The sequence below is a fragment of the Polypterus senegalus genome, chromosome 17 (genome assembly GCF_016835505.1).
Source record: "Polypterus senegalus isolate Bchr_013 chromosome 17, ASM1683550v1, whole genome shotgun sequence".
Classification (NCBI taxonomy): Eukaryota; Metazoa; Chordata; class Cladistia; order Polypteriformes; family Polypteridae; genus Polypterus; species Polypterus senegalus.
In genome coordinates, this window is record NC_053170.1 from 79,114,433 (window position 1) to 79,140,878 (window position 26,446).

At 40.4% G+C, this 26,446-nt stretch overlaps 1 protein-coding gene across 2 annotated transcripts in view; it reads right to left on the reverse strand.

The window, feature by feature from the left end:
- rgs9a (regulator of G protein signaling 9a) overlaps nt 1–26,446 on the reverse strand; it is a 196,320-nt gene that overhangs the window by 137,423 nt on the left and 32,451 nt on the right. For both annotated transcript variants that reach the window (XM_039739815.1, XM_039739816.1), the window contains exon 2: nt 16,187–16,283. In XM_039739815.1, coding sequence (XP_039595749.1) covers nt 16,187–16,283 — 97 coding nt within the window. The remainder of the gene's footprint in view (nt 1–16,186; nt 16,284–26,446) is intronic.

Consider the following 26,446-nt stretch of genomic DNA (forward strand, 5'->3'; position numbering starts at 1 on the left):
GGGCAGAAACACTTCCGGGTCAGGGAGTATAAAAGGACTATGGGAACTCACAGACAATGAGCTGAGCTGGGTGGAAGGGTGGCAACGCGTCTGGGAGCTGGAGGATTGGTTATTTGTTATTATTGTGATTTATATGAGTATTGTGGTGGAGAGTGTGCTTTGTGCACTGTGGAAGAAAAATAAAGTCAACATTTGGACTTTTACTTGGTGTCTGGAGTCGTGGACAGGGGTTCAAGGGAGCGAGAGCGCCCCCTATCGTTCACTATATATATATATATATATATATATATATATATATATATATATATATATATACAGTATATATTGTCACGCACAAGCGCATAGGGAGCGGCTTAAGGACCCGATGCGCACATGCGACATGTTGTGCCAGGGGACAACAGCTGGGTACTAACCTCTCTTTCTTTGTTTTCTCAGAAAAAAACAAAGCACCGCCATCGTGACTTTACCCGGACGCCTAAAGAAACCAGCCACTTTCGGGTTCCTTTCTACCCTCTGGTCCCCTCTTGATGATGTCATTTCTCCCATCCACCACCATGATTTCTTCACAGCATCCCATCGCATCGCTTCTGTTCCCGCCTCATAAATTGTCCGCCTGCCAACCCTCATATGTCTGATGTATGGTATCACAACCTGTCTGACCTGTTTCTTTGCCTGACAGTATAAGGGGACCCAAAACCTTTTTCGTTGTTTGTCTTCTCTTTACAATATATTATATATATATATATATATATATATATATATATATATATAGACTAGGGGGCTTTGCTTGCCAACCCACCCACCTGTGCTACACTCTGTTGTGAAGAGGGGGGCTGAACGCACCACAAGGAGATGCGGTCGCTCCTCTGAAACCCCCTCTTAAACAGTGATACAATGGGAAACAAATACAGTTTTTATTTACCTCCTCTTAGCTCGATCAGCTGCTGGCTTGCTGCTGCTGCCGTGTTGCGTGATCTGCATCTCGTACGGCGCATTGAACATTTAAAAGCCTGTACAGCATCTGTCCTTTTTGTCTCACTGCCTTGTCTCTCTTCTCCTCCAGACATCCTCAAACACTATTTGATCTCTTTTCGCTGTTCTGTTATTTCACCGAGTAATCATTTCCATTTGTTTGCGCTAATGTAATCTTTTCTAGCATTTTTTTGAGACTTTCAAATTTTCCTACTTCCATTAACTCTAACCTGCTCTGCATGTGTATCACACCAACATTTTTGAATTCTTTACGACGTTCAACTTTGTCATCTACTCTTTGTCTTTTTCCGGTCCGAGTGTGGTTAAATCTCTTGGCACAAACGCTAGTCTCATGGGACATGAAAGTGTCTTTCTGAGAAAATCACGTCTCATCTCTCTGAAAAACTATCGTCTCATCGTAAGTTTTTTTTATATACTGTAATAGAGAGATAATATATATATATATTATTATATATCCTTTATTGAGCATATTCAAGCGATCAAGTCACCTCTGAGAAATGCCTGACAACTGGAAAGATGCAAATGTGGCTTCAGTCTACAAGCAGGAACATAAGATGGATCACAGCAGTAATCACTTTTACTTAAGTAAAAATAATTTAGTACATTAAAATGATCCAGTAAATAACAGCATACATTTCTGAGAGGATAATCCTGCAAAACTAATTTGTTACACTTTAATGAACGTGCAGCTTGACCTATAATTACAAGCAAAGAACACCTGCTAATTTAAACCTTTGATGTTGACACTAAAATGTAATTCTGAGTCTACAAACTACTGGCATCAAAGATAAGTTACACCAAGGGATTTTAAGCTGCTTGAGCTGCTGGAGGAAAGAGCACAGATAAGAGGGCAACACTCCGCATGGACTGAGGTCATCTGTGGACTGAGCTTCAAACAAGAGGAGCCAAGTGCCTCCCTGGACTAAAGGGCATATCCTGATCCTGCAGACTAAGAGAATTCTATAGTCCTGAAGAGAGAAGGCAGAGATGGGACCTAATCTAGAATCCATTTTTTCAAACTCAGAATTACTCCTAGGCGTTGTACTAAATGTCATTCCAGGATAAGAATTTGTCCTGCTTAAGAGTAGAACAGAAGTAAGAAGTATTACGCAGCATCATAGTCCCAGTAGGAATTCCAACATGAGAATAAATGACACCATGATTTTACAGCACCGTTATGATGATACTAACGCTGAGGCTTCACCACAAGATGAAAATGGTAATAATAATCATCCTCATCATCATCATTAAAGAAGAAAAATGAAATAAGGCAGGATATTGTGTTAAGCTGCACATCACTTCTGGCATTTTGTAACATCATGAATAATATTGTAACGAACACCAAGATGGAAAGACCAAGACACACAGACACAGACACACACACACACACACGCTGAATGAGAGTAAAGTCAATATCAGGCACATTTACTTAACAATGAATGCTTCAAAGATTGCTCCTATCTTGAGCCCTGTGCTTGCTGGTATAGGCTACAGCTTCTTCTTGACCCCTCAAATCGGATGAATGGATGGATGGATGGATTGAAGAATGCTGTTATGCCAATAGAAAGTGACAGTTTCACTGAAGTTAGCCACATCAGTTCTTGCACTGCCTCAGAAGTCGTGTTCACTCTTCAGTGTCCTGAGCTGTAGTGTGGTGTGCGTTTCTCCATGCTTATTTTCGGCAATGCCCTCAAGAGTTTCCCCTTGCCTTTTTTTTCGAGCCCCGATTTTCTTCATGCCAATTTGCTGGCTACTCCAGTACAGTGTGCATCCAGGACCACCTGGGTGTTGATTCTGTGATATCACTTCCCGTTAATCCACATTTTGGGTGAAGATCTTTATGTGCATACTGATTTGCATGAATGCAGCTTGCTTTAACATTACCTCATGTGGAGTGGTGGAGATATGTGTAAATCTGCGTTATTACCTCACATGTTGTAAAGTATGGTGCAAAATTCAAAAAACATTTGGTTGTGATTATCACTATGGCAAAGCTCCATTTTATATGTCACGTTACATTTTCATTTCAGCAGGTTTTGCACTCTGCATACATGGAAGAATCATGTAATGTATAACATTTCTGATGAATATTATTCCATCTCTGTCAAAGTGATTATCTTTTTAAGATTTGCACTGGGTGAAACGAGGATGGATAGGATTAGAAATGAGTACATTAGAGGGTCAGCTCAAGTTGGACGGTTGGGAGACAAAGTCAGAGAGGTGAGATTGCATTGGTTTGAACATGTGCAGAGGAGAGATGCTGAGTATATTAGCAGAAGGATGCTAAGGATAGAGCTGCCAGGGAAGAGGAAAAGAGGAAGGCCTAAGCAAAGGTTTATGGATGTGGTGAGAGAGGACATGCAGGTGATGGAGGTGACAGAACAAGATGCAGAAGACATAAAGATATGAATAAAGATGATCTGCTGTAGTAAACCCTAACAAGAGCAGCCGAAAGAAGAAAAAGAAGGTTGTTGTTCAGCGTTTCCAACACATTCAGCTTTCTCGGGATTTGTATGCTTGAACAGCATCTTCTGGCAAACCAGGACAGCTCATAAGCTCTCATAAATCCCAGTGAAGTTTCCTAAATTACAGGTAGGTCTTTTTACATAGTAGTAGATGAGTAATAGATGCCATTTTGCAGTTCATCACTGTTAACATCATTTCTGAGTCTAACATTAACTGGGAGATTAAACTTTGTTAAAATGAACCTCCAAAGATTTTTCTCTATTATAGTGCCAAGGTTTTTTTCATTGGCTTATGTGCATTTTTCTGTTTTATTGTTGTTTTTGTTACTTTTGAATTCTTCTTTTTCTGTCATGTTTCAGCCATGGTTTCTCCTCTAGCTATGATTCAGATCTTGGTTAATTTTGTTCATTTTTGATTCTTTTGTTTACATTAATACAGCCTGTGTTTATTTGTATTATTTTGCATCTTGCCTATGTCCCAAAGCCTTGGTTATGTCCCATGTGTTTTGTGGGTGGTCACCCAAGAGGCAGGGCCATGAGCCAATCACTGCCCAGACCAGCCCTCTGCCCTATAAATCCGGAGGGTCCCCCACAGCTCCTGGTGGTTCATTTTGTATGCTCTAGGGAGTGGAGGTCCTTGTGTTTCTCTTGTACTTATTGTGACTACCTGGATTTTTGAACCATTGCTCCATCTTTTGAAAATGATTTGATTTTTGTATCGTGACCATGGTTGCTTTGGATTGTCTGGCCTTCAGGCAATTCTTTTTTATGCTCCACTGAGCTACTTGTGCTGCTACTGAGTATGTTTGTTAGAATAAATATTTTATTTTATAAAGATTTTTCCTGGCCCTTTTTGTTTTTAGTCCGGGTTTTGATGGTAATTCCTCCTAGTGGGCAATTTGGGAAGTATTTATGGGACTCCAAAGTCACAACATTTTCATGTCTTTATGTCATTTCTGATAGGTTTGGGTACTATGTCTTTATATGTGTTTTATAGGTGGAAACACAGCAGGTGCAGCCACCCTGACATCATGGCTGCTGCATCCTCACTCTGCCTTTACATCAAGGTCAGATAGAGCTGAATGTTGAAGTCTTCTTTTCATCAGATAGTTTCTGGGTCTCAGATTTTCACTTATGTTATTGGATTCTGCTTGTTGATTTTGTATTGGAACTTGTTAGCCTTGGGTGGAATTTTTAGGAAAACCCTATTTGTCTTTATTTTGTCTCACATACTTTTTGTGTTTTTTCACATTTATTTAAATAAAGCACAGTTCATCGATTCATAAACATTTTTTTGTAGGATTTGTCTCATCAGCCCAGAGATTTTGTGATTACTCTGTCTTGTTGTGTATTTTGAACTTTTAAAACCAGCTCCCTATTTTTAGGCCCGAGTAGACTACAGCTTGCTGGTGGTGGTTGGAGGCTGATTGCCTGGGCTCTGGCCTACCTTGTGGAATATTAGCAGATCTTTACTTAAGAAAAAGAGTTAAACTTCTTTTAGCTTGTACATAAATAGGCCATAGAGAAACCAAATTAGTCTACAAAGGTGTAAAGCATAATCAGGGTTGTGGCCATGCCTAACTTTTGGATTGTGGATATATCTATTATGAAATTTTGGAAAGTACCAGAAACATACAAACTTATACTGGCTTGATTAGTCATGGAGAGGAACTCCTGCCCTGTTTCCTTCCTGTATGCTTTGCTTTGTACATCAGTTAATATTAATTACTGCCAGCTAAGTAGACATTTTGGTGGATGACTCACATAGCAAATGGTATGAATGCAGGAGACACTTTGAGAATAAGATGATACTGTCAATCAGACCCTTATAAGAGAATGGTCTGATCCAAACAAACATTGTGCATCACACATATCTTTGCTTACTCCATTCAAAATGTACCCAAGTCAAGAAGCCAATTATGAGCCATATCATCAAACACCATTTTCACTGGGTCGCATATTTTAGCAATGTCCACTGCTCAGACTTTATTTCAACAACAGGTCATCCACCTGATACTAAGCATGTTCTGGCCTGGCTAATACTTGGATGGGAGACCAAGCAGGAAAGGTTTGGGTTGCTGCTGGAAGAGATGTTGGCAAGGCCAGCAGGAGACGCTTACCCTGTGATCTGAATGTGGATCCCAGTGCAATGATGGGGACACTGTTCTGTAAAAACGGCACTGTCCTTCAGATGAGACATAAAACTGAGGTCCTGACTTCCTGTGGTCATAAAAGATCCCTGGGCATCTTTCATAAAAAGCAGGGAGTATCCTGGTGTCCAGGCTATATTGTCCACCATGACCTAGGTAGTCTGCCTCCTAATCATCCCCTGTCTCGTCTTTCTCTCTCACCACCTAACAGCTAATGTGTGGTGAGTGTACTGGCGCAAAATAGCTGCCATCACATTATCCAGGCGGATGCTAGACACTAGTGGGGATTGAAGTGGCTCCCCTCTTACTATGTAAATTGCTTTGAGTAGTGCCAAAATTATTATTATTATTATTATTAATGAACAGTCTACTGTGGTAGGTTAATGTTATTTGCTGGCATACTATGTCATCTTGCTCAATTAGAAGAATTATAACCCACCTAACATATCAAAATGGGAAGGAGGGAAAATCAAATTCACTTTGTGAGGAACAGCCAAAAAGTTCTTTACAGTCTAGAATTTTTTCATTAATATTGTCCTCAAATAATAGAACATGCTGAACTACTGCTGACATATTCACACTTCAGCTTTAATAGTCAAGTCAAGTCAAGTCAAGTTGGGGAGCATGCACTGGTACAGTGTGTTGCCACACCCGCTAGATGACGAAACAACTTAGGATCCCAGTTTGCAACCCCCCAGGCAGACACGCAGTCCAGTCCCACCCTTCCAGAAATGATCCTCTATCTGCCTCAGCCAGGTGTTACGTGGGTGACCCCTTGGCCTGGTCCAGCCACTCTGGTCCCCAACACTGAGGATCTTACGAGCCAGATCACCCTGGTAGAAATACGCCACATGGCCATAGTGCTGTAACTGACGCTCCCTCACAATGCAGGTCATGTGCCTCATTCGGGACTCCATGAGCACCTGCTCATTCGATACAAAGTCAAACCAATGGTACCCAAAGATTTTCCAGAGAGACACAGTACTAAAGGAGTCCAGTCTTCGTGTCAGGTCACTGGATAGTGTCCATGTCGTGCAACCATATAGCAAGACAGGAAGCACCAGGACTCTAAAGACTTGGACCTTCGTCCTTTTGCAGATATCGGGAGGGCCACACACCCCTTTCCAGCGACCTCATGACCCCCATGCTCTCCCAATCCATCTACTGACTTCATAGGAAGAGTCACCAGAGACATGAATGTCACTGCCAAGTTAAGCAAACCTCTCAACAAGGTCGACACTCTCTTCACAAACAGACACACTGCTCATGGCTGTGCCCAAGAGGTCATTAAAAACCTGGATCTTGGTTTTTATCAGGACCCTCGCAAGCTCAGACACTCAGACTCGTCACTCAGTCTCGAGCACCCCGATCAGAGCCTCCATTGACTCCATGAAGATCACAGCATCGTCAGCAAAGTCAAGATCCGTGAATCTTTCTTCACCAACAGATGCCCCATAGCCGCTGTACCCCACGATATCTGGATAACTTAAAACTTAAAATTCTTTCTTTCTTTCTTTCTTTCTTTCTTTCTTTCTTTCTTTCTTTCTTTCTTTCTTTCTTTCCTGGATGGTGTCAGGGATGCCAGGGGCAACGACCCTACAGGGATGCCTTGCGGGACCGGAAGAGGGTCAATGCCCACCCTGGATCACGTGGGGGGCTGCCTTCCTGGTTGCTTTGGGGACCATGGGTAGAGGGCTTGGAAGCCCAACCCTTTAGGGACCCGTGGTCACCGCCAGGGGGCGCCCCAATGCCTTGGGGACCCTGGACCTCAGCACTTCCGCTACACCAGGAAGTGCTGGGGGGAAGAAGAAAAGGGACACCCAGAGAGCTTCCGGGAGAACAGCCGGCATTTCCGCCACACTGGGGCGTGTCCAGGGAGGAATGCCGGGACACTCCTGGAGCTCATCCGGATAATATAAAAGGGGCCGTCTCCCGTCAGTCGAGGCTGGAGTCGGGTGGAGGCAGGACAAGGCAGGAGAAGAGAGAGTGGAGGCGGCCCGAAGAGAAGGCATTGTGTGGCCAGGACTGTGTTGGGGTTTGTGTGTGCACTTTTGGCTCTGTGAATAGTTGTAAAATAAACATTTGGTGGTGTTTAACAACGTGTTCGCCTGTCTGTGTCTAGGCCGCATTCACAATGGATAAGGCAAAGAGTATACGATCTGTTTTGAAAAGGAGCAAATTTTGTAAACTTTTTGTATACGTTACTTTCAAATGCAATTATTAAAGGTACGATAATTATGCCCGTTGAGGCCACGTTTATATGGTGTGTGTCCTGCAGCATGTACAGTTCAGGTTTTCAGGCCGACAGTGTAGACAGCTTCACCTGCCAAAAGTGTTTAGTTAATTTAGAGTTGGTCGGGAAAATACCTGAATTGGAGGACCACGTTAGGAATCTGATAGTGATTAGGCAAACCGAAAATTGGATCGACTCGGTTTGTTTAGACAATTCGGCTACTTCTGATTCTGATTCAGTCTCTCCAGGTCCCACTGTAGTCAGTGCGCGGCCGAAGTCAGCAGCACCAATTCAGCAACAGGGTGAGTGGGTAAGACGGGGGTCTAAGAATCCAAAATGTAGTCCCCCGGCACCCAGAACAGATTCCCAGCACTCCACAGCGCGCCTGTGGAAACTGAGAATAAGAAAGTGCTTATAATTGGCGATTCCATAGTGCAGAATGTTAGAATTCCAAACTATGTTAAACCAGTGCCTCGCAGGGGCCAAGGTTTCTGGCATAGAGGCCGCATTGGACCGTGTCGCCGACAATGAAGTATCTACCTTATTGCTGCATGTCGGCACTAATGATATTTATTTACAGCAAACTGAGGTATTAAAGAGGAACTTCATCTCTCTATGCATCAAAGCAAAAAGAAAATGTCGGAATTTAGTTGTATCTGGCCCCTGATTTATAGCAGATTGCATTCCCTACATTGCTGGCTAGAAACCAGGTGTGCAAATAAAAGCATACATAGCTTGTGAACAATTGGGATGATTTTTGGGAAAGGCCTGGATTTTTCAGAAGAGATGGTCTTCACCCTAACTGGAGAGGATCTTATGTATTATCCCAAAATATGGCAGCAAAACTGCCTGGTTGACCGATTAGAGCACCATCCAGGCCGCAGTCATGTGATCTTAAATCACAGGCTGTTGTTCATCCCACCTGTTATTTTCCTGAAGCTCTTACCCAAAACCTTTGTCGTGGGGCATCCAGCAAATTTAGTCTTGATACAAACCTTAAATTAATTGATAACCAAAAAATAAGCTGACCCTCCACCAAGGGCATCTGTAATAGAAATTTACTTCAAATTAAAACAAAAAATATATCACCAGTTCAGAAAGAAGCATACAGTTTTAAATGCTGTTTATTGAACATTCGCTCTCTTGGCACTAAAGCTGTTTTGGTAAATGATATTATATTAAGAACAAAATCTGATCTGTGTCTTCTCACTGAAACCTGGCTTAGTAAATGTGACACTGTTCCCCTAGCTGAGGCATCACCAGATGGATACTCGTTCCTTCATAAGTCTAGAGATTCTGGTTGAGGAGGAGGACTTCGAATAATTCATTGTAACAAAATGCAAATCACTTCTAAAAATGTAAGCAACTTTACATCCTTTGAGGCATTCATTTTAAATATTAAAAGAGATTCCAACACAATTATAGTGCTAGTCTACAGACCACCAGGGCGATATTCATTGTTCATGACTGAATTTAGCAACCTTCTGTCTGATTTGACTATAAATTATGATCACGTGGTACTGATGGGGGATTTTAATGTACACATTGATGTGGAAACTGACAATTTTAGCAAATGTTTTACTTATTTGTTAAATTCAGTAGGATTTTGTCAGATTGTCAAAGGTCCAACTCATAATCATAACCACAAATTAGATTTAATTATTTAAGTTATTTCGAATCACTGCTTAATTACATTTGATTTAGTCCTGCCCTTGCCAACACACTACCAGATTAAAACAAAGACAGTGCGACATTTAGATTGTAATTCTGCTTCAAAATGTATAGATACTTTGAGTAAGTCAAGTGTAATTGTGGAAAACTTTTTAGATCAGTTAACATCAAATGTAAGCATGGAATACAATTTAGATCAGCTAACATCACATTATAATGTGTCCTTGAGAGATGCTCTGGACACAGTGGCTCCCCTTAAAACAAAAGTGATCAAAGTACATAGAAACTCTCCCTGGTTTAATGAAAACACTCGAGCTGTTAAATTAGAGTGTCAAAAACTGGAGCGCAGATGGAGAACAACAAAATTACATGTCTTTCAAATTCCATGGACAGAGAGTGTGAATAAATATAAAAAAGCCCTCTTTAAAGCTCGCTCAGAATACTATTCTACATTAATAGATAGCAATAATAAAAATCATCGGGTACTGTTTAGAACAGTGGCTAAATTAACAAATGGGAATTCAGATCAACAGTGCAAAATACCAACAGATATTAGCAGTACAGACTTTATGAACTTCTTCAATGAGAAAATTAAAAATATAAGATCCCAGATCTCTGCATCACAGTACAAACCAAATACTAGCTTAGCAGATCCTGTCTCACATTGCATTCAGTGCCAACAAAACTAGTAAAAAGTGCAATGGATGTTCTTGCAGTGCCTATTCTAAACATTATCAATAGTTCATTATTGCATGGCACAGTACCTGATGCACTAAAAGTGTCAGTCATTAAACCATTACTTAAAAAGTCAGACCTAGACCCACACATACTAAATAATTATAGGCCTATTTCAAATTTACCATTTCTCTCTAAAATACTAGAAAAAGTAGTCGCCAGTCAGCTTCAGTCACACCTTACACATTACAATTTATTTGAGAAATTCCAGTCTGGTTTTCGACTGGTCATAGTACAGAAACGCACTAACACAGGTTGTAAATGACATTCTGATATCTTCTGATGAAGGAAACTCCACTGTAATTATGTTGTTAGACTTAAGTGCAGCATTTGACACCATTGACCATTCTATTTTACTGCACAGGCTAGAAAACGATGTTGGGCTTACAGGCCATGTGCTTGCTTGGTTCAGTTCTTATTTATCAAATCGATTCCAGTATGTACAGAAATGTGCAGACAGTACTCCATCATTATACACAGAAGTTCAATATGGTGTCCCGCAGGGCTCAGTACTGGGACCTTTACTGTTTTCACTTTACATGCTTCCACTGGGATCTCTCATTAGGAAACATAATGTTAATTTTCACTTGTATGCAGATGACACCCAGTTATACCTTTCATTTAAATCAAATGAAGTTTCTCCGATGTTGTCTTTAATTAGTTGTGTTAGTGAATTAAAGGAGTGGATGAATGAGAACTACTTGTCTTTAAATACAGATAAAACAGAGATGTTAATTGTTGGAGGGAATGACGCTGATCACAACAATATTTTGTCATCATTTAACTCAGTTGGAATCCCAATTAATTTTACTGAATCAGCCCGCAATCTAGGAGTTATCTTTGACTCTAGCATGTCATTTAAAGCACATATTACAAAGTTGTCCAAAACATGTTTCTTCCATCTTAAAAATGTTAGGAAATTAAGGTGCTTTCTAAATAAACAGGATTCTGTGAAATTAATTCATGCATTTATCTCTAGTAGGATTGACTACTGCAATGCGGTGTTCACTGGCTGTTCAAACTGTTCTTTATACAGCCTCCAGTTAATCCAAAATACGGCTGCAAGAATTATTACAAGAACAAGAAAATATGAACACATAACTCCAGTTCTTAAATCTTACACTGGCTCCCAGTTAAGTTTAGGGCAGATTTCAAAATCCTCCTTTTAACATATAAAGCATTAAATGGCCAAGGTCCGCTTACTTGTCTGAACTTATCATGACTTACAAACCTGAGCGCACATTAAGATCTCAAGATGCCGGTCTGCTTATGATTCCAAGGATTAATAAAATAACAGTGGGAGGTCGAGCTTTTAGTTACAGGGCCCCTAAACTGTGGAATGGTCTTCCTGCTACTATAAGAGATGCCCCTTCGGTCTCAGCCTTTAAATCCCGCTGAAGACTCACCACTTCAGTTTAGCATATCCTGACTAGAGCTGCTGATTAACTGTACAGACTGCATCTCTGTTGTTAGTCATTAGCACTAAAACATAAGTAACATGATAGTTATAATTGAATACTAACCCTCACCTATTCTGTTTCTCTTCTCGGTACTCAAATGTGGCAATTGGTGCCATGGCCCACCTGCCAAGTTGTTTGCCTGCCTATGGTAAAGTCATCCCTGATGGAGGATCACAGGAATCATGGGAAAGAGGGTCCTTTCATCGGATTGGCTGGCCCAGCACTGTTTCAGCCGTGGAATGGCCAAATGGGGGAGGCAGCTTGATGGATGAGGTCTCCAGGACTCTAAAAATATCCAAATCTTGTTATATGATATCATCTACTGTTAAATTCTGCTCTGTACTTCTAAAATTTTTATTTTTATACTGTATTGAGGATTTGTTCTGTTTTGTGTATTGTATTGTATTGACCCCCTTCTTTTGACACCCACTGCACGCTCAACCTACCAGGAAAGGGGTCTCTCTTTAAACTGCCTTTCCTGAGGTTTCTTCCATTTTTTTTTTGGGAGTTTTTCCTTGTCTTCTTAGAGAGTCAAGGCTGAGGGGCTGTCAAGAGGCAGGGCCTGTTAAAGCCCATTGCGTCACTTCCTATGTGATTTTGGGCTATACAAAAATAAAATGTATTGTATTGTATTGTATTGTACTTTAGACCTTCTGAAATCATTAACTTGCAATGCAGTGTTTTATCAAAATCTTTTAAGCTTCCACATACAAGTTAGATATTTCACAAAAGTAGCAAAATTAGGAGACTCATGTACAGCAGTAAAATGAAAGTCACATTATACATTCAAAAATGAATGTAACATTATTAATTCCAAGCAGGCTGTTAGAGAGCTTGAATAAGCCATCCGATTATAAGGGTTCAATAAAAAAAGACATTTAATTTAAAATTGTTAGAACCCCTTCTGAGGTGCCATGTTCATACACTGAAGAATAGAATAGCTCTGGTCCCAAATTGTTTGTACCACATATGTTTTCCAGTCACTCAAGCTCCTGGTAGATTGAATTTTTTTTCATTTTTGAAGAAAACAGTTTGAAGTGTCAGACAGCAGAAAATGTTTAATATACTGTAAACAGTATGACTGGAATGCAGCGACTGAAAAAATTCCAGCCATTGCCCTTTAAAACCTCACCACATCCACCTCCTGATTATCATCATACAGTTTGCTTGATAGTTTGAATAGGAGGTTCATAGTACAAATCTCAAAATACGCTCTGAGCAGCATCAAAGCGCACTATCAGAGCTGGCTCCTGACATTCTCAGTTGCCTTTTTTGTGATGTTGCTTCTCTCATTACACAGACTCTCAAGCTGCCTCTTGAGTTCAGCTCATTTCCTATTGCCTAAAGTTGAATACATTTTCTTTCTGCCTATAAACAGACACTTAGGTAATCACTTCTGACTTATGGTGATCTTTAATCTTATGAATAAAACTGTTGGATTTGTGTATTCCCTCACAGTGAATAAAATATAATATAAAGTCTGAGTCTTCACAGTCTATCTTTTGATGCAATTACAACACTGAACGATCGACAGATAGATAGATAGATAGATAGATAGATAGATAGATAGATAGATAGATAGATAGATAGATAGATAGATAGATAGATAGATAGATAGAACCCTTGTCTCGTCACTGTGAAGCAGCAATGCTATCACTTTGCCACCGCGCCACCCCACAGTATAGTTACTACTAAATTATTAATAATGAATACCCGGCCCCTTAAAGAAAGTTTGGCCATGACCCACTTCTATTAATTTAAAAAGGCTGTACCTTTATCTAAAAGATGTTCCAGTTACTGTCACCCACCCCATTGTTATCCATCACCACCCCCAGATGTTCGAAACAATGAGTTTCAGTGGAGATCTCAGCAAAGTCGCACAATGGGCTCAGATCTTCCAAGCAGTGACATTTTTTTTTTTTATTTAAAGTTTTAGCATTGTGTGCACAGTAATATGCTGTGAAATGTATGAACGATAGTAATAAAACACTTTACTCTGTTTACAAAGCTCTAGTCCTTCCTTCTGAATAATACTATTAGTTGCTCTCATTTGTATTGCATTTTGACTCTGATTGGTCATTTGGTTATATTTATCTCTGTTGCTATTAAAGCGATGGTCTCGAATCTAAATGCAATACACACAGATGCAGTACATATGCTTTGCTTTTAGTTTTGACACACAATCTATAAACAAGAATTAAAATGCAATTCACGTTTGTTTTGAATTTAAAAATGACAGGCAAATTGTGTTCCATAGTGAAAAACAATCATTCATCTGGTTAATACATTTTTATTTATGACACAATAAAACCGTGCCAAAATTAAATAGCTCCCTTATATATGCAAATGCGTTTCAATGTAGATAACATGTTGGATTGCATTTAATTTTGCCATAAGTTATCTTCAATACTTGGTAAATTTTAATGCAGCACACATTTTAATAGCCTTTCCTAGATCTGTGCACAATCCGACACAATCTCTACACTCTGCAGGCAATTCTTTGGACCTCGTGACTTGCTTTCTGCTCTGATACACATCTGGGGCATGTCATAGACAGGAGTGTGCCTTTCCTAATCAAGTCCATTCAATCGAATCGATCACAGGAAGACTCCAAACATTATGTGGGGGGGTATATCAGTGATGATCAATGGAACAAGATACACCTGAGACAAATTTCAAGTGTCATAGCAAAGGGTCTAAATCCCCATGTCAAGATGATATATTTATTTTTAATAAATTTGCAAAAAGTCTTACAATCCTGTATTCGCTCGATCATTCTGGGGTATCGAGTGTTGCTTGATATAGGGTCAAAATTCGTTGAAATAATTTTAACATAAGGCTGTGTCACGAACGTGCGCATGGGAGGCAGCTAAAGGGCTCAAATGAAAGTAATTCCACACCAGACCAGAGGATGGCAGGGTGCACTGATCCTTCCTCTTTTTCATCGGGCAGACCGACCACAGGAAATTTCGCCTGGATTCGATGACGTCACCTCGATTTTTTTTCCAGGCCTGATGAGATGGAGTGGTGGCTCTGAGGCTAGGGATCTACACTGGTAATCGAATCCCGTAAAATGCCAAAAGGGTCTCAGCTCTGTTAGGCCCTTGAGCAAGGATCTTAATCTGCAATTGCTCCGTCCTTGGTATGATGTTAATCTGAATCTATCCCTGCATGTAGGCCCTCCAGACTGCAGGGAAAAACTTAGGGGTTAGTGGCAGAATTTGTACTCCAGCCACCATAAAAAAAAAACCTCACACTGTTCCACATTGGTTCATTTCCGGCGCCGCATCCGAGTGGCAGCCTTTCCAGCAGCTCCGTATATGACTTTATCTTTTTACCTTTTTATCTCTATTTTTCTCTATTTCTCTATTTCACTGATCACTTCTACCACTTTCTTTTATGTGGAATTGCTCCCTGGACACTTTTTACTATTTTACTATTTGACATGGATTTTTACACTCCGAGAATCGCCTATTCAAGTAGTCAGCTTGAGAAGAAATGCTTATGCCGGTGTGGTTCCTTATTTACCTGACGAGGTAAGAAGACGATATCGGGGCAGTCGAGCCGGCGCAAAGATAAAAGATAAGATTAAATCGAGACAACTTGAGAGAAAATGGCGTTATAAACCGTCGGTGCCTTCTGTGATCCTGGGAAATGTAAACTCACTACCAAATAAGATCGACGAACTGGCTGTGCTGGTAAAAAATGTCAGAATTTTTGTGAATTTCCCCTTGGGATTAATAAAGTATCTATCTATCTATCTATCTATCTATCTATCTATCTATCTATCTATCTATCTATCTATCTATCTATCTATCTATCTATCTATCTATCTAACTACATCTGAACTAGTGTGGTGTTGAGGTATCACCCGTTGCATGGCTGCACTCGGGTCCTAATCTGGATCCTGAGTTGGTTTGTAATGTGGTGGTTGCGGCAATGCACTGTATCAGTGTGTGCTCCTAACCTCTGATGACATCACCGGTTCTGGCCCGGAGGACGTCAGTTCCAGTTCCTGCCCTGATGACATCACTTCCCCTGCCTGACTTTAAAAACGCCATGTTTGCCTGTCTGTTTGTTCTTGCTTTGGACTGAAGTCTGTACAATATTGAACCACAACCTAAATTTTTCGTCAGCCTATCTCAAATATATGGGCGGCTGCCCCCAAACCCTTTCCTGTGTCCTTTTGAGTTCTTTCACAGCTATAATATAGCAATATGTCAAAAAAGAAGGACTCCGAATGCTTTCTGAAGGCAGTATATAACTGTTAAGTTAAGGATGCTTCCTGTGTCATTATTTTGTTATAGTAGTCTGTTCAGGGCCAAAATGTCTGCTAATCTTGCTTGTGTATGAATGACCTTGATGCTGAACAGTCTACACTTTAGCCTAAAGTAAAACTTGTTGATGTAAAGCATTTCTCCTACTGTACCTGTGACCAATACCATATTTTCAGTTACTTAAAAGTCTTGCATTTCCTACCTGTCATGGCATGAGGAATGGCAGTGATAACAAGCCTTTGAGTCTGCATTTTGATTCCTGCATTAGGATCTTGCATCTCCATGACGAGAGCTTCAATCTAGAGTCATTCAAAAAAGGAGAAAGAGAAGGAGAAAGAGTGAGAGGGAGTGCGTACAAAGTGACACAAAATGTCTATTTTTAAAAAACATCAAACCTTCGCTGTGTGTTTGCTATTGCATATTGGTTTATGAGAAGAACTCTAAGCTACTGTATGTTCTTGAGCTCTCCCAATGGGCTTCACACAATAAATAAAGTGCAACCCTTCAGCAATAAGTATCTGTTAGAATCTCTGACTCCTATTGAAATAAATGATCACCACACCATGAGACATAAATTGGATGGAGATTGACAAAGCTTTTTTGGTAAGTCAGTAAAACCAACAGTCAGCAGAAGATAGGTTTGTTGGTATAGTGTGCTATTTATCACCTATTTTTACAGTTTTATGCTACTGAGATCAATCATAATTTAATGTAATGTTTGACCTTAGACAGAATAACCAGAAAATGCATGTCAAAGTTGAGGTTATAACTTAATTGTGATTTGCCTATCGGACAAAGATTGGAGTGGAGGATGCAATTATCTATCTGTTCCACAAGATATATTCTCACCCGGAAAAAGCTGGCAGCACTGTGAGGATTATGTTGTTTGATTTCTCCAGTGCCTTCAATACCATCCAGCCATCCATGTTAAGTGGTAAATTCAGAGATATGCAGGTGGATGAGCATGTGGTGTCCTGGATGAAGGACAATCTGTCAGGAAGACTTCAGTTCATGAGACTGTGTCCCTGTTATGAAAGTGAGCAACACTGGAGCACCACAAGGAACCGTCTGCTTATCTCTTCATTTTATACACGTCAGAATATAAATATAACATCAGGTCATGTGACTTGTGTAAATTCAGGAGTCAGGTGGAGAGGCTTGTTTCTTGGAGCAAAGAGACTTGTCTGCATGTTAACATCAGCAAAACCAAAGAACTGGTTATTGACTTTTGCTGCACCAGAGAACCTGTATGTCTGGTCACTATTCAGAAAGTGGATGTAGAGGTGGTTCACTCCTACAAGTACTTGAGGGTCCACATCCATGACTGCTTGAACTGGTCTTGGAACATGGGAATAAGATAACAAAGGGCACAGCAGGCTCTTTTTCCTTAGGAGACAGTGGTCCTTTAATGTAGGTAGAGACATCCTTCACATCTTCTACAACTCAGTGATGGCCAGTGCAGTCTTCTATAGTGTGGTGTGCTGGGCTGGTAAGATCACATCAAGTGAGGCCCACCGAATCAACAAGTTATTTAAAAGGGAAGGCTCAGTTGTAAGACACACTTTGGGCACCCTGGAGGTTGTAGCAAAGGAGAGAATAAAAACAAAGCTATAAACAATGCTGCACATCCTGTCTCTGACACAATGGCACTGAGGACTTTCAGCCAATGACTTATTTAACAGAAGTGTGTCAGGAAACGCTATGGGGGCTCCTTTATACCAACTGCAATATGCCTGGGACTGCCAAGTCGAGGGATTTTTTACTTTTTAATTTTCTTGCTTTTCAGTCATTCTGGTGTGTGTTCAGACAATATTGTGCCTGTCTATTTATTTATTTATGTATTTATTTAAAAAGCTTTTGTAAAAAAGCCAAATATCCACCTGGGGACAAATAAAGATCTAACTATTGTGGTGGATTGCCGGCATTTTACACCCCCAGGCCACCAGGAGGAGCTCTCCCGACAGCATGATCATACCCCGAGTTCCAGCAGGGCATCATGGACTATGTAGTGTTTATACACAACCCTGCTGGATACCTTGGGGGCCACCAGACGTCACTGTAGGGGGGCTCGTAGGCTCTTATGTGCCCTATGACCCGGGAGTGTGTCACGGTCACGTGACAGGAAGAAATGACATGCTCCCGGGTTGAAGAAAGGACTGTTTACCGGAAGGAATAAGGAACTGTGGACTGATTGGGCAGGAACACCTCCGGGTCAGGGGCTATAAAATGACTATGGGCCAGTCCAGACACTGAGCTGAGCTGGGAGGTAGGAGGGCGAAGTGTCTGGGCGAGGAGGAGAGAATATTGTAGTGTATAATGAATAATAACTGTGGACTTTTTACCTGGTGTTTGGAGTGGTACCTGAGGGTGTTAGAGGTGGACCACGCCTCTATCTGCTACACTATCTACTGTATCTATCTAATCTAATCTAATCTATCTATCATTGTAAGAAATCTAGTGGCTCCTTGATCTCTAACCCATAAAACAAGGAGAACTAGCTGAATCATACCAGAGCAATTCAGCAACCTTTTGAGACGATTATGTTCAGACATGAAGGTCTTGTTCCAGGTAAGAATGCTGCGGTCCAATGAACTGCATACAAATTGGTGCTGGGTGGGAGTTTGTACTGGTTATTCTCAAGGGTTCGTACAACTGGAAAGAGGTTGCCTGAATGGGGGCAAACCATGATGGCACAGTGCAGAGATAATTTGCTCAGAAAGGTCTAGATGAGCAATGCACAGGTTCCTATAACGTAATTAAACAGAAAATGCTGCATATAAATTAGAAATTACCAGCCAGCTACAAAATGTATCCGTCTTTCACATTTCATGTGAAATACTTTCATACTTTTGTAGTCCTTTTCTCATCAAAGTACAACTCCCCTACATATTACAATTAATGGAGCATGAAATACAAAAAATAATATTTCATTCACATTATTTGACATCAAATGACCCTAAAAGAAAGACGCCACTCTCCTAAAGAAAGGACTTTAATTGAGTGTTGTCCTGCAGTAGAAAATCTTTCGTTTTTGAACTACAGACCATTTATATTAAATTTGAATTATTACGCTCAAACGAACCAAGATGAACTGAATTTACAGGATTATAATTACAGGCATTGCAAGACTCCTTTCTTTTATGTTCTTCCTGTATGTTACTAGTAATTTATGCATTTCTTCCAGTCAGTTTCTTTTTCAGTTGGTTTATGACCTGGGAATGGGAAATAAGTACGGATGCCACAGAATCTGTTTTAACCGCCTTAGTGTTGAATTTTCTTCTCAAAAAAACATGTAAAAAGCATTGCCTTTTTTGGATTGAAAAATTACATTTTTATTAAATCTCATCTTTCTACTGTAAAACATGAAAAACACTAAGAGTACAAATTAAAAGTATGATAATACAAATAATAATGATAATAATATGAAATGAATAATAATAATGATGATGATGCTAATGCCATATATACTGTGAAAAATGTGTAAAACACTCAAAGTACAAAGTCATAAGAGTAAAAAGTAAAATAATGATACAAATAATAATGAATAATGAATAATATTAAATGAATAATAATAATAATGATGATGATGCTATGGTATGGCATATCTTTGAATGGGGAGTCTGTTTTACCAACACTGTTCAGCATAACAGTTTATCCCAACAACAATTCTTTCATCATCATCAAGAAATAAATTCAGGAAAGTAAGTGGATCTTGGCTTTCAACGTTCATTTATATTCCTGGCTGCCCCACAAAATCAAAATGAGGTGCTGCTGGTTTACTTGAAGCAGGGTCAGGCAGTCATTTACAAATTCAACAGAATCACTTTCAGTTTCACTGTCTGTTTCAGTTTCTCTGCCTGAAGACAGATTCATTTCGTCATCACTGTTGATGAGAGGCTCCCCAACATCATTGCTCACATCAAAGTAAAAGAGCATGCAACATCTGGGCTGCTGCATAATGTTTCTTACAAGACACCATTATGAGACTAGAAGAAGACGTGTCTACATCGTTGCCTGAGTAATGCTTGGGACTAACGCTGTTAGCACTTTTACAGCCCGAGTAATCCTCAGGTGTAACGCTCACTCGAGACGTATCTATACAGTTGCCCAAGTGAAACGTGGGACTAATGCATTTAACACTGTTTTCACAGCCCAAGTGACACTCACGTCTAACATTAAGGAGGTTAATTAATATACAACCTGGGAACAGATGGATACCTAGGACTAGAAATTACAGAAATAATTTATAGCTTGAGAAAGGAATGAGTGCAGTGGTACTTAAAAGATCAAACTCTTTGGTTAGATAGATATTATATAGTAGGTCAATAGTCCTGTTTCCCCGGGTGTTACAATCCACATACTGGGAGAAGGCAAGTAATGTTTTGTCCAGCGTCACATGGTTAAAGTCTCCAGCAGTTAGCACAAGTGCCTCGGGGTGCTGCATTTGTAACTTAGCAACAGCGAAATGGATGACGTCACCCGCTATCTCCGTGTTCGCCTGAGGAGGGATGTAAACAATAACAACAATGTCGTGTCCAAACTCTCTGTGCAAGTAATAGGGAAGCAAACTTACAGCCAACAGTTCGACGTCCCTGCAGCAAGTGGAGATTTTAACGTTTACATGTCCTGAGTTGCACCACTTTGTATTGACATAGATAGCGACACCCACTCCTTTTTGCTTCCCACAGGAATTTGCTTCTCTGTCTGCTCTAACTGTGCTAAACCCGGGTAGTTCCACGTTAGCATCTGGGATGGTAGTTGTTAGCCACGTTTCACTAAAACACAGTAAGCTGCATAAGAAGGCACCAAAAGGTTAGTAGCGCCACTTTCTCGCAAGCCGCTTGGCTTTTATCTTAGCGCCAGCTCTGCTGCCCCGATACCGTCATCTTACCTCGTCAGGTAAATTGGGCACCACACCAGCACGGGTATTTCTTCTCAGCGCTTTAAGTTGACAACTTGAATAGGCAAGTCTGGGCATGTAAAAATCCATGTCAAGTAGTAAAAGTAGTAAAAAGTGTCCAGGGAACGATTCCACATACAAGAAAGTGGTAGAAATGATCAGTGAAATAGAGAAAAAAAGTCATACACGGAGCTGCTGGAATGGCTGCCAGTCGCGGCGGCGCCAGATGCGAAAGAATCATTCGTTGACAAGATGAGATAGCCAATCAAATGTGTGTAATGTCATATGTCCTGAAAAACTCCACATGTACATTTTACCATAAATAAATATATATGTATATATATATATATAGTCACAGATGACCAGGGTCCTTGTCCAGCCGGGAAGCCTCTTCACTGTATGGACCGGGGGAGCAAGCCTGGTCAGAACAGTACCTCCCCCGGGATGCTAGATGGCTGCCCCCTTGGGTGGCAATGGTGCCTCAGATTCCCACAGGGATCCCACAACCCTGTTGGGATCCAGGGGTGCCGCCAGGGGGTGCTGCAGTTGTTCCTGAGCCCGTGTGGGCAGTTCATCTGCCAAACCTAGCTGGAAATAGTTCATCAAAAACTTGGAGCGCTTCCAGGTGGGCTATAAAAGGAGCCAGCAGCCAACACTTCGGGAGCCAGAATCGGGAGGAAAGGGACTAAGCTTGCCGGAGTGGAGTGGAGGAGAAGTTAAAGAGAAGTATTGGGATTATGATTGAGTGCTTATTGGACTGTGTTGTGGGCTCGTGGGGATGGGGAAGACCTTCCACACAAGCGAAGAAAAATAAAAGCACTTTGTTTTTAGTAGTGTGTCTCCTGTGTCTGTCTGTGTCGGGTAGAGTGCTGTCACAATATATAAATATATATATATATATATATTTACAAAAGCCATAATTAATTTAGTTTTAATCAGTTTTCAACATACTATAATTTGACAGCTTTTTCAGTTTTAAAATTACCTCAGGAGCAAAAAGGGACCGTTTTATGGGATAAATGCTCCTACTCCTCTACTTTAATTGCCTTAATGGAAATAAAATGCATTACCAACCCATCTTTCCTTCAGCCTAGGTTGATTTTTAATATTTAAATAAATTCCATGTAAGAGCAGACCCTCGACATTCCAAATAATAAATTTGAATGAATGATTACAAGTATCTGGGCTTTCGCTTTTACTCCTTATATCTCTAAGCAACACAGATATCAGCTTTCAAACAAACAATAACTGATCCTTTTGTTAGGAAGCCCCAAATGTATGGCATTGCTCACAGATATACTTCACCAGGAAATGTCCAAGATTTATATTGTCACAAGGATGACATGTGGGCCTGTCAGCTACACAATGTACCAACCAAAGTGGTGTCGATCATGAAATGAACTCACAAAATTGTGGTGCCCAATAAATAACAAACTCAGAAAATAGAGATGTGATGGATGAAAGAAAAATAAAGATAAAAACATAAACAATTAGTAAATAAAAACTAACAGCATGCACAAACAAAAGCCAATTACATTAATGTTGCAGGCCTGACCTATAGGTTAAGGAACTGACTGGCCTTCTTCACACATACTTCTTAACTCTTGAATTTATTAATGTATACAGTGGAACCTCAGCTCACGAACATCTCGGAACACGTACAAATCGGTTTACGACCAAAAAGTTCGCCAAACTTTTGCATCTGTTCATGACCACACACTCGGTATGTGAACAAGGCAGTTTACCTTTCGGTTTGTGCGCGACAATGATTTGCGCACGTGCTTAGTCTCTCCCTGTGCATTCCCTGTGCAGCGACAGAGAGAGAGAGACACACATGCGCACGCCCGCCCAAGAGAGACAAACACACACGCAAGCGCGAGAGAGACACACACACACACACACCCGCGCAAGAGAGACAGACACACACATGCACGTGCGAGAGAGACAGACACACACATGCACGCGAGAGAGCAAGCGAGAGAGAGGGCTGGATGCATAAGGCCGAGAAGGCAGTTAAAGAATGCACCAGGCTTGTTTTAAAGAGACTGCTTCGAGCATTGTTTTAACCTCGTTGTATTTAATGAAGACTTTTTTCTATTGGATTTTAACCTCCACTTCACTTCTGTTTACAGCGATCGGTTCGTAGCATGCATTGCTGCAATGTTACTTATCTTGGTGGTTTATTAAATTACGGATTTTTCAAATGTTAATTTTTTTCCCTGTGCTTACAACTCATTAAAAAAAAAGTGTTTTTAGCGAGCGGTTCGTAGCGCTATAGCGCAAACTCTTCAATGTTAGATTTCTCTGTTGTTCAAGGTTTTCTCAGTGTTAGTCAATGTTTTTACATTTAGTTTACTATTATGTTGTGCATTCTATGGTATAATTAACTATATTTGTGCTTAAAAATCTTAAAAAATATATATTTACATACAGTTCGTATGGTCTGGAACGGATTAATTGTATTTACATAGAATCCTATGGGGGAAATTACTTCGGTTCATGACCAAATCAGGTTACGACCAGAGTTTTGGAACGAATTATGGCCATGAACCGAGGTTCCACTGTATTTGGTATAACCTGCATGTTTCAGAGGGGCTCTTGAAAAGACTACAGCCAGGTAGATCCCTGATTGGCAGGGACGGGGAAGGACTTAGCATACCCCAATACAGTAGCTACTGTATATCTGCAATAAATGAACCAGCCACACGGCTTCAAAAATAAAACTGTTACGGTCTAATGTAATGCAAAGCAAACCCTAAAGAATTTCATCTTGATGATATGAAAAATATAAGTGGCAGACATTTGGCAGGGATGATAACACTTATTCAAAATATTTTATAAAACTCATTTTAACTGGAGGAAACATACTGTATCACCCACATTTGTGTAAAAAACAAGAGAAACAAAGTACATGCAACTGCAATGAGTAAATCTATGAGACAATTTCAGACAGTTTGGCATTCCTAATCAGTTTTATAGGACTAACATACAGCTCATGATTCAAATAAAAAATCAATCCAACACACAATGTGGCCTTTTTTGTCTGACATGTTAGCAAAGGAACAGATTTTTGATTTATGACATAAGATTGCCTTATAATGACATATCTCAGACAGATTGTCATACTGAATATTCATCTTCGCAGTGATTGATATGAAATTATTAAGAGCACTACAGCTTACTTGTCTATCACAAATAGATTGTGCAGTGAACCAGCAACACAATGGCAATTACAGAATCACAATCTATGTGACAATTGAAATGAAAAGTAACAGAGGACACATGCTATCATTTATTTCTTGTAGTGCATAACAGCTGCCTCACAGACATATTCCAACACACCATTCTGTTTTAAATGTGTCTATATGCTTTGCCAATACACTCTGATATGATACAATCTAAACAGATTGTAGAAGACATGTTGGCATGATTCTGATTCTTGCCCTGTCTGATTTGGCACTCTTCTGGTTGATGATTATATAACATGCTTCATCCTACATAGACTGATCAAAAATATTTTAAATTTGGCTGAATTGCATTTGCATGGTCATGTAGTTACATTCTGATATTTATCAGTTTATACATTCGCAAAGAGAAATGATTTTCAAAAAATAATTAAGCTTGCTATATGTGCATTGGGGACAGCTGAAGGGCTCTAGTGACTGTAATTTTACCGCCACACCAGGGGTTGGCACTGTTTCTTAACATCCTTCTACCCTTCTCCCTCTGAAGACTGGATGATTTGCAGCTGGAATACTTCTGAAGTTACTTCTGGTGTCCATCCACCTGGACCCACTTCTTGGGCAGACTGAAAACCAGAAACGTCCCCATTTTTGGCTGTATTATTTGAACTCATGTGTACAGAGACGCTGCCACAATAATTGCACGTTTTTATTTTGTGCCCTCCTCAAAAATAACCTATCGTCTTTGGGGGAGGAGCAAAAGTGTTAGATTTGTCAAAAATTTTGATCTTCGGTTTCAACAGATCTCAATGCTTTAGGGTCCACTGATACCAAAAACAACATATTTTGATGATGGGTGTGTGTTTGTCTGTGTGTAACAGTTTTTTGAGGACGGTCTAGAGCTTGTGAGATATGGCCAGCCATTCATCCTGGCCAATACCCCCAGGCTGCCAGATGGAGCCCTCCTTGCAGCATAGAGGTGCCCTGAATGCCAGCAAGGAATTATAGACCGTGGAATTATAATACAGCCCTGCTGGATACCAAGGGGGCCGCCAGGAGTCGCTGCAGGGAGGCCCAGGGATTTATATTTCCCATATAGCCCGGAAGTATTTCCAGGTCACAGGAACGGAAGAAATGATATACTTCTGGGCTGAAGAAAAAGAGAAGTTTTTACCTGGGTCGAGGACTATAAAGGACTGTGGGACATCCCAGACAATTGAGCTGAGTTGGGAGGCAGGGTGGCTAAGCGTTTGGGAGATTGGAGGATTGTTTATTGGATTATTGTATTGTTTATTGAAGTATTTGGGAGTGGAGGGAGCTTTGTGCACATTATTATTGTAATAAATCAATTATTTGGACTTTTATCTGGTGTCTGACGTATAGTCTGAGGGCAAAAGGGAGCGAGATCGTCCCTAATCTATCGCAGTTGGCGTAGTTGTCAGGATTCTCTGGCCGTCGGTTTGGCAGAGGACCTGTATTTAAAAAATTTTACTGTGGACAGAACCCTAAGAAGACAGCGTCATAACACACACAGGAAAAATCGCTAGAAGCCCCGATTTACCAAGGACATTATGGGGAAGAAGAACAAGCAGAGCAGTAACACAATCGGAGGTCTAGCGCTCGCATACTTAAAAGCCCAACCAGCCCTATTGATTTTTGATTGTTTGCTTTTCTCGCTCTCTCTCTCTCTCTGACATTCTCTGCTCCTGACGCACATTCCTTTGAAGAGGAAGATATGTTTGCATTCTTTTAATTGTGAAAAGGAACTGTCATCTCTGTCTTGTCATGGAGCACAGTTTAAACTTTTGACTAAAGGGTGTTATTTCATGTCTAGAGGGCTCTAATAATGTTAGTAAATGTATTTAGAAGGTCGTAAACAGGTTTTCTATGCTCTAACTGCGAACATATTCGATTTATAAATAAAGAATCCTACATCGCGGAAATTCATTTATCGTGGCAGAGTCTGGAACGGATTAACCGTGATAAACAAGGGTTTACTGTATTCTTAACTTCACCCAGATTTAGGTGAGATTGTGAGCTGTCCTAATTCGCTAGGAGCTGTCAGAAGATGGCGTTCAGGCAGAGATCAGTATGCACATACTGGGAGGTGCAGATTTTTTTTGTAAATGCTGGACAACAAAGAATATTGAAGATATCAATTTGACAGAGATGGAATAATACCCGTGACAAATCTTGTACATTACATGATCGCTCCATTAACGTGGAGTAGCCATGTGCTGTCAGCCAAAATGAAAGTGTTTTTAGCATTACATGTAAAATGCAGCTTTGTAATAGCAACGAATTGGATATGTCATAACCTATCCATAGTATAATATGGCACAACATACTATTTCTCAGATTTTGCACCAAACTTTAAATG